At 39.8% G+C, this 9748-nt stretch overlaps 1 protein-coding gene across 3 annotated transcripts in view; it reads left to right on the top strand.

Moving 5' to 3' along the window:
• trip11 (thyroid hormone receptor interactor 11) overlaps positions 1–9748 on the top strand; it is a 107969-nt gene that overhangs the window by 43598 nt on the left and 54623 nt on the right. For all 3 annotated transcript variants that reach the window (XR_006312699.1, XR_006312698.1, XM_043697132.1), the window contains exons 10-11: positions 2277–2486; positions 3370–6390. Coding sequence is in view for 1 of the 3 variants with exons in the window: in XM_043697132.1 (XP_043553067.1) it covers positions 2277–2486; positions 3370–6390 (3231 nt within the window). In the remaining 2 variants the exon portion in view is untranslated. The remainder of the gene's footprint in view (positions 1–2276; positions 2487–3369; positions 6391–9748) is intronic.

Genomic DNA, 9748 nt, shown 5'->3' with positions numbered 1-9748 from the left:
TAAGGTCCTAGGGAGTGTTGCTGAACAAAGAGACCTTGGATTGTAGGTTCACAATTCCTTGAAAGTGGAGTTGCAGGTAGATAGGATCATGAAGAAGGTGTTTGGTATACTTTCCTTTATTGGTCAGAGTATTGAGTACAGGAATTGGGAGATCACGTTGTGGCCGTACAGGATGTTGGTTAGGCCACTTTTGGAATATAGTGTGCAGTTCTCGTCTCCTTCTTATCGAAAGGATGTTGTGAAACTTGAAAGGGTTCAGAGAAGATTTACAAGGATGTTGCCAGCCTGGATGCTGCCTGACCTGCTGTGCTGTTCCAGCAATAAAGTTTCAACTGCAGAGAAGATTTAGAAGGATGTTGCCAGGATTGAAGGGTATGAGCTACAGGGAGAGGCTGAATAGACTGGGCTTATTTTTCCTGGAGTGTCGGAGGTTGAGGGGTGACCTTGCAGAGGTTTACAAAATCATGAGGGGCCTGGATAGGATAAATAGACAAGGTCGTTTCCTGGGGTGGGGGAGTCCAAAACCAGATGGCATTGGTTTAGGGTGAGAGGAAAAAGATATAAAAGGGATCTAAAGGGGCAACATTTTCTCACAGGGTGGTGTGTGTATGGATTGAGCTGCCAGAGGTAGTGATTGAGGCTGGTACAGTTACAATATTTAAAAGGCATCTGGGTGGGTATATGAACAGGAAGGGTTGAGAGGGATGTGGGCCAAATGCTGGCAAATAGGATGAGTTTTATTTAATATATTTGGTCTGCATGATGAGTTAGACAAGTCTGTTTCTGTCCTCTACATCTCTGACTCTATAAAGTCCCACAAGGCAGGTCAGAATGCAAAATTAGAGTACATGAAATTGTGCAAATGTACTGGTGTGGACTGAGAATTGTTTAACTGACAGAAAGCAGGTGAAGAGTAAACTGGTCGTTGAGGTCAGCCAGCTGTGACTATTGAAATACTGCAAAGATCAGTGCAATGGCCTAAGCTCGTCACACTGTATATCAATGCTTTATATGGAGGGACCAAATAAAGTATGACATTTCCAAGTTTATGGATGACAAAACAACAATCTGGCGCTGAGTTGTGCAGAGGATTCATAGAATCAGAAGCTTCAAATTGATTTGGATCGGTTAAGTGAATGGACAAGGGTGTGGCTAATGGAATATAATTTTGAAGTTTTTCACTTTGGGAGGAAAATTAGAAATGTAGAGTATTTATTAAATGGTGAACGATTGGGATGTGTTGAAGTCAAAGGGACTTGGGTGATCTTAAACATAAGACACCGAAGGCCAGCAAGCAGATGCAGTGAGCAATTAGGAAGATCATATGTTGGCTTTATAATTGCATAATACTGCTAACAAGTAATCTGTTAACCTGGCACACTAATGGAACCTATGAGGCATTACGGTACTGGAAAATGAGTTTCTCCTCACTGCACTCTGATTGCAAACAAGATTGTGGTGCAGTTTAGATAACAGTAGAATAGTCTCGCTTGTGCTCACCTTTCTTAAATTGTGTTGTTTTCAATGCTGTACAATTATAAATGTTTTTGTCTGCTTGTTGAGAGTGTCTGTAAGTCCTTGTTCTATCAATCTACCCTGAAATTCTCTGAGCTTGAGTGTGTACTTGCTGGTTCTGCACTAATCCAAGCTGATTATGTGAAAACTCTGAATGCTGTAAATCAGAAATGAAAACAGAAATTGCTGTAAAAACCCGGCTGCTTTGGCAGCATTTATGGAGAGAAATCACAGTTAATGTTTCCAGTCCAGTGACCTTTCTTATGACCCCACTGAGGGGTCACTCAACCTGAAATGTTAACTCTGATTTCTCTCCACAGATACTGCCAGACCTGCTAAGTTTTTTTTAAGCAGTTTCTGTTTTTTGAAGCTGAATGTGGTTTTCTAGAATGTGATATATGTTGCGCCTGAAATTTGACATAACTTGAGTAAAACATGTCACATTCAATTCTTCAGTGGTGTTGTCCCACCTTGTTGAACATGGAATAGGTTGACATTCACAATCGTACATGTCTTGTAAAGCTCATGAACAGTAATCATTAAACTCAGAGTCAGGCATTGCTTCTCAGCTTAATAGCATATGCATTTTATACATTGGTTGAAGGTTTATCTCTAACTTAAAACCGTACTGGACCTGACAACGTGGTTAATTGGTTATTGCAGGCAGTTGCTATTTTTAACAATACAAACTGGCTGAAAATTTTATCTGCTCCGTAGTAATGTGTGAAAATTGACAAAAATTATTTTCCTTTCTATGCCAGGATGCTATCCAAGAGGAACTTTCAAAGCTGCAGAATATGCCGGGGAATGGAAATTCTCTTTCAGACCTGAACAGTCTGACAAAGGAAGTGAGTGAGCTCAGGCACAATCTGTCAACTAAAGAGAGTGAATTACTGGAGATTTCCATGCAGAAAGACACATTAATGTCTGAACTTGAAGAACTGGATAAGCAGAATCAAGAAGCTACTGAGGTATGCATTATTCTATCACTTGCACTCCCATAATCGCTAGCTGCTTATTTCTAATTGCTTTAGAAAAATGAGTGTTCAGTTATAATTATCCAATTTTTAATTATTTCCATAAATAATTCCATAAGGAAAGTTTACTTTGAATTGTTGCATTTTTCCTGTAGTTGCAATTTTAGGTGAGCATTTTAGATGATTTTAATCCAGTTTCATTGTTGCAGTTTATGCAGATAGAACAGTCAAGTTGGCTGTCCTTCAGTGTTATTTTCTCGAGTCAGCATGACACAGTAAGGAGGGTATTCAGCCCATCAAACCATCTGGTTCTCTGGAACAAGCCAATTCGTTGCATGCACCTGCTCTCTCCCCATAACCCCGCATGTTTATTTTCCTTGGGTCTGGAGCTCAGTTGTGCAGTCCATTATGGGACGTTTAAAACATTGAAATATTAGTGTGTAGTATTTACATTTTGTTTTAAATATGCACATTTTTATCATTAAAGATTTGTTTAGAAATGCAATTATTGACAAACTATAAATAGTCTATTTTGATCTTTTTGGATCATTGCTTTTTTTTGTTTGAAGTCTTTTCTTCCCCTGTTGTACCTTTCCATGCCATCTGGCTCTTTGTATTTTGGACATTAGCCACAGGTTTCTGGTGATGGGATGACTGAGCATTAGTACCAATGTTTGGTTTGTTTTCTTTCCTCCATTTTTCTCTCCTTTCTTCCTCTTTCCATATGTAATTGCTTTTTCCCAACTGGCATGCACATGGCGAAACATTAGGAGCAACTTGTACCTTTGGCAATTTGGCATTCAGTGAGTTTATACAGTAAACAGAATACAGCTGAACGTGCCAGAATAACATTATGCTTTCTTTTCTTTTCCTAAAGCATGTGATCACATTGAAAGATCTACTGGCGCAGCAGCGGAAAGATTCTGAAAACAAGCTCAAAGAATTGCAATCAGAACTGGAGATTGTTGCAGTTGATAAGGCATTAATGGTAGAAGAGCTAGAGTCTCAGAGAGACAAGCTGAGTCAGAGTGCTTTTGCACTTAATGAGCTGCATATGAGCAAGCAGCAGCTGGAGATGAAGGTCAAAGGCCTAATGGAGGACTTGAGCAAATCAAACACGCATAGCTCTGACTTGAAGGCTGAAAATTTAAATCTTTTGAAGAAGGTGCAGAGTACTGAATCGCAACTGTCAATAGTCAAGGCAGAGTTAACACAAACTGTTCAGCAAGCTTTAAGCAAACAAGGTCAAGAAGAATTGCTGCAAGTTAAAGAGAGTGAAAATATCGAGCTAAGGAAACAGGTCTCAGAAATGAAATGTATAAATGATGAGTTACAAATTGACCTCAAAATTCAGAATGAAAAATTGGCTGCAGAAAAGGAGGAAGCCACTGTAACTATAAATGATGTTAAAGAGCAGCTTGAGGCAGCTGTAGCCAGTAGAAGTGAGATTTCCAAGGAGGGAGTCACTTTACTGGAGGCATTGCGAATGGAGAAGGCCCAGCTGGAGTTTGAATTGAACCAGGCTGAGAAACGGGTAAATGAAGAGGCGGCAAAATATGAGCACACTATCAAGGAGCTAACAAAGGCTCGAAATTTAGATGCAACAGCTTTGCAGAAAGAGCATGACCATCTTATCAAGGCTAACCAGGAAAAGGACTTTAAGATTGAAGAACTCAAACGTACTGTACAGCAACTAGAAACCGACCATGAAGAGACTAGAGAAATGCTGAAATCTAGTTTGGATGGACAGCAGCAGTTGACTGATCTTTTGAATGAAAAGGAGGTATTTGTTGAAGCACTCAACGAAAGAAGTTCAGAGTTACAACAAGAACTTGAAAAGAATGTAAACATTTCCAGAGATTGCGAATCCTTGAAGCAATGTCTTGAAGAGAAAGACCGACAATTAAGTGCAATGAAAGAGGAAAACAACCACCTCAAGGAAGAAATGGATCGCTTCCGGGACCAACAAAGCAGGCCTCAGCCTACTGCTGAACCCAAGACCCTTGACATAATAATCGAGCTTGAGACAGAGATAACTGAACTGAACAATAAAAAGAACAGTCTTGAAGAGGAAATAAGGCAGCACAAAAAGACAGTTGAGCAGCAAAAGCAAAATGTTTTAGAGCTTCAACGTTCTATACAAGCACAAGGGAAAGAAGGGGACGAAGCAAAAACACAGTGTCAAGAGATTACTTCAATGTATGAAAAATTAATTTCAGAGAAAGATAAAGAAATTCACAGCTTGCAGGAGTCCATTGATCAAATGAGAACTCAGTTTCAGAGGGAGGCCCCAGTCTCTCCTGCAGATGCTCCAGTCATTCTCCAAGAAACTAAAGTGCTAACAGTGAATGGAGAAAATGGCAATGAAAAACATGATTTGTCCAAAGTGGAGATTGACAGGCTGGTTAATGGACTGAAAGAAAAAGAAATGGAGATAAAAGTATTAAATGAAAAATATTTATCTCTGAATAAGCAGTTGGATCAGTTACCCATTTTCAAAGATGAAGTTGGTAGACTTACTCAAATCATTCAACAGAAAAATGTGGAGATCCAAACACTTCATGCGCGGGTGACACCTGGCTCATATATGCAAGTTGGTGCAGATGTGGCCTACTTGCAACAGCAACTGCAGGCTTATGCAATGGAGAGAGAGCAAATGCTAGCAGTATTAAATGAAAAGACAAGGGAAAACAGCCAACTGAAGACTGAATATCATAGAATGATGGACATTGTAGCTGCAAAAGAAGCTGCTCTGTTGAAGCTACAAGAAGAAAATCTGAAAATGGTCAATAAGTATGAGAATGAAAGTCAAGACATGGTACGGGAAACAATCCAGAATTTATCCCGGATTATACGTGAGAAGGACATGGAAATAGATGCCCTTACCCAGAAGTGCCAAACTTTAGTCACTGTCTTGCAGACATCTGGAATGGGATCTGGAGGCGAATCAGGCTTGGTGAGCAGTAATCAGTTTGAAGAGCTTTTGCAAGAGCGTGACAAACTAAAACAGCAAGTAAAGAAAATGGAGGAATGGAAGCAACAGGTGATCACTACTGTTCAGAACATGCAGCACGAATCTGCTCAGCTGCAGGATGAGCTCCTTAAACTTCAGGGCCGCTTGTCAACGGATGGTGACTGTAACTCCCGGCTTCAAGTAGACTACAACCGATTAATTCACAGTTACGAGCAAAAAGAGAAGAGATTGCAAACCTTAAGTCAAGAATTGGCTGAGGTCCAGCAAAGTATTGGGCAGCTCAGCAGTACCAAGAATCTTATACTCGATAAGTTGGATGGGGTACCAGTATCTGGAGTATTGCAAACACCAGTTTCTTGCAGTGGATTTTCTTCCGAAGAACAACTTGACCAAATTAAAAAACTGCAACAAGAAGTAGAACGCTTGAACAAGATGTTAGAGGGAAAGGAGGCCACAATAGTTGAACTTCAAAATAACATTAAATCATTGAACTCTCAGGCAGCAGATGCTGAAATGGGCAAAAAGGAACAAGATGCTACTGCCCTGGAGATGAAACATGTAAGGGAAAGAAATGAGGAGCTTCAAAGATCATTCAGGGAAAAAGATCTTCTCATTAAATCAAAAAGTGATCAGTTGTCATCAGTGACCGAGAACCTAAGGAACAGGGATGCTGAAAATGAAGTTTTGAAGCAAGCTGTCACTAATCTGAAAGAGCGAATTTCATTTTTAGAGATGGATGTTCATAAAGTCCAAGAAGAGAACGACCAAATTGTAGCTAAATCGAGAGAAAAAGAAACTGAATTTCGAGCCCTGCAGGAGACTAATATGCAGTTTTCTATGATGTTGAGAGAAAGGGAATTTGAGACAAATTCCATGAAAGAAAAGGCTTCTGCTTTAGAAAAACTGCTGAAGGAGAAAGAAGAGGTTAGTTCAAAACTTTAATGTTTGCAGTTTCAATTGAACAGGTTTAAAATTAATTTGCCGTATGACTAAGTATAAATTTATTGAAACACGTCTGTGCCTCTAATTTTGATCAGAATTACTTGACTAAATAAGACAGTTTGTATTTGATTCATTTCTTATTTTCAGTGGAGCAAAAGCATCCCAACAAATAGCTCATCGGTCTATAACTAATCTATCAGGCACAGTCTTAAAGACTTTCTGGGTAAATTTGTAGTCAGTCCTTTTCTTGATTCGCTAGACTTTGTGGCTTTTAAATTTCTGTTAACGTTAATCATTGATTTTCTGTGTTAATGCTTAAAAATGTGTTGCTGGAAAAGCGCAGCAGGTCAGGCAGCATCAAAGGAGAAGGAGAATCGACGTTTCGGGCATAAGCCCTTCAGGAATTCCTGAAGAAGGGCTTATGCCCGAAACGTCGATTCTCCTTCTCCTTTTGATGCTGCCTGACCTGCTGCACTTTTCCAGCAACACATTTTTAAGCTCTGATCCCCAGCATCTGCAGTCCTCACTTTCTCCTTTTCTGTGTTAATGGCAATTATTTACAACCAATCTTCCTGTTGGTGAGGAGAGGGGTCTCTTGAAAACTGTACGGAAAATGTAACACTTGCAACATCCTTTGCCCCAATAAGTGCATACTTGCTTTCTTATTGCATTATCCCTATCTGACTTAAATAACCTAATTTATTGACTTTTGTTCTCATTCCAACTTCTTTTCAGTTTCTGGCAGCTTAAAAGGTTGTAAAATAACTTTTCTTCATATACTTGACACCTCCAACTTGGATTTAATCCTTGGGCTCATGGAGCAAGCAGTGAGCTGAAACAAAACCAGAAATTACTAGAAAAGCTCAGCAGGGTCTGGCAGCATCTGTGGCGAGAAATCAGAGTTAAAGTTTCGGGTCGTGTGACCCTTCCTCAGAACTGATGGTCACTAGGAAAATGTCAGTTTATATGCAGAAGATAGACTGGGGTAAGGAGTAAACGATATGTGGGAACAGAGCCCAAAGAGAGAGAAGAACAGTTGGATAGACAAAGAAGTAGATAACGATCTGGCTAGGAGGGCGAATAGCTATTAATGGGGATGTTAAAGGCTAACAGTGGGTGTTGTATAATAGCAGATTGTGATAACAAGACCCGATTTGTGGGATTGGGGTCAGGACATGGAAGAGCTCAAGCCCTAAAGCTATTGAGCTCAATATTGAGTCTGGAAGACTGTAAAATCCCCAAGCGGAAAATGAGGTGCTGCTCTTCCAGCTTGCACTGAGCTTCGTTGGAGCACAGCAGCAAGCCTGAGACACAGATGTTGGCCAGGGAACAGAACACTTGTGTTGAAGTGGGAGGTAACTGGAAATTCAGGGTTGTCTTGTGAAGCGGTCACCCAATCTGTGTTCGTTTCCCCAATGTAGTTTCTCCAATCCCTGGTCCACTCTCCCTTCACTTACAAACCCCCCCCCCCCCTCCCAACAACCTCACAGCAGAAGACTTAACACCTGTCCGTTCACATCGTCCCTCCTCTGTATCCAAGGACTCAAACGCACCTTTCAGGTGAAGCAGTACTTTATCTGCACTTCACACAATCTAGACTACTGCATTCGCCGCTCACAATCTGGCCTCCTCTAGAGGAGGATAGACCAATGAGCCATCAGACACAGACTTAAAGACTTTCTGGGTTGTGTTGTAATTGGGTAAGTTCAGTCTTCTCCTAATTGGCTAGATTTTGGGCCTTTTAAATTCTTGTTAATGTGCATCATTTATTTTCTGTATTATTGACAATTCTTTCCATCCAATCTTTTAGTAAGGAGAGGGGACTCCTGAAAACTTTATGGAAAATGGAACACTCCCAACATCCTTTGTTGCCCAGTGTGTACAAACTTACTTTCTTCTTGCATTTTCCATATCTGATTTAAATAACCTAATTTGTTGTTTTTTCTTATTCCATCTTCTCCTCAGTTCTGGCTACATAAGATTGCAAAATAACTTTTCTTTATATACTTGACACCTCCAACATGGATTTGATCCTTGTGCTCATGGAGCCAACATTAAGCTCTACGTTTTATGCTGTTCCTCATCCAGATTGTCTTGCATTTATGCATTTGTTAAATATGTCAAGAATGATATTTCTTGACCAAATTAAATTTTCTGAATATGTGTAGGAATTAAAATGATAACTTAGTTTTTCTCTCAGCAAATGCTGTCTAATGTGCTGAGTATTTCCAGTATTTTCTGTTTCTGTTTTTAAGTCTCTTATCCCTCCTTTCTTCTATACGTAATGCCTCTAAAGAAGCAAGTATTTTGTTCTCTATGACCGCATTGAACTTGAGGTGACTCGGCATTTACTTTGTCAAAGATAAGTCACAGTTCTTCATTTGAAAGACTTGCAAATTTTATCACCTAATTACAATTGTAAAGTTATTTCTGTTTTCCTATTAGATGGTTCCAGTTATGTTAATGAAAAGGATTGTCTGTTTTCTGCAGTTTCACATTGGTCTGAAAATTGACCTGGAAACCATGTTACTATTTGAGATCTTTGTTTTCCCATCCATAGAATAGTTTCTTTGGTTGGATGTTGAAGTGATTTCAAGAAGAACCCCGTCTCTTGCATCTCAATACTTTCCGCCCCCATTTGTATTGAAGATGCTCGTGAATGCTTCCTGTGATTGAAATGCTTGGCGGGAGGAGGGGAATAAAAACTCTTAGTCAAATGAGATTTAAAATTGTCACTTGGTCATGCAGGAATTGGGTATTGCTGAAAATAAACATTTTTGTTGTGTCATTTTGCTTTGCACTCATAAAGTCACTTGCGAAAATACCAGTTCTGTATGTAGCACGAGTATAATGTGCAAATTGATTGATTGATTGACAAAATGGAGTCTGATGATAGAGGCATTGTCATGGTGAATATGCCCATTAATACAGAATGGCAGTTCACAGTCAATCTTTGTCAAATTATACAAAAACAGAAATTGCTGCAGAAACTCACCAAGTCAGGCAGCAACGTGGAGAAAAAGCAGAGTTAATGATTCAGATCCAGTGACCCTCCTCCCCTTCAGCATCCACAGTTCTTTTTTTTAAATTAAATTATAAACCAGGCCTGATGACTGTATACTTGAGCAAGGCAATGTCCTGAGAAAGGAGCCAGCGAATGGCAGCCCCTATTTTGTTGATTTGAAACAGGTGTACTGTGTGGATAAATGAGTGCAAATGCAAAACTTCAACAAAACATGTCTTTTCCCAGTAATATCTTCGAGGAAAAAGTGAGAACTGCACATGCTGGAGATCAGAGCTGAAAATGTGTTGCTGGAAAAGCGCAGCAGGTCAGGCAGCA

Source organism: Chiloscyllium plagiosum, chromosome 10, assembly GCF_004010195.1.
Source record: "Chiloscyllium plagiosum isolate BGI_BamShark_2017 chromosome 10, ASM401019v2, whole genome shotgun sequence".
Taxonomy (NCBI): Eukaryota; Metazoa; Chordata; class Chondrichthyes; order Orectolobiformes; family Hemiscylliidae; genus Chiloscyllium; species Chiloscyllium plagiosum.
Note: the sequence above shows the minus strand (reverse complement) of the source record. Positions and strands in the feature narration are given on the sequence as shown.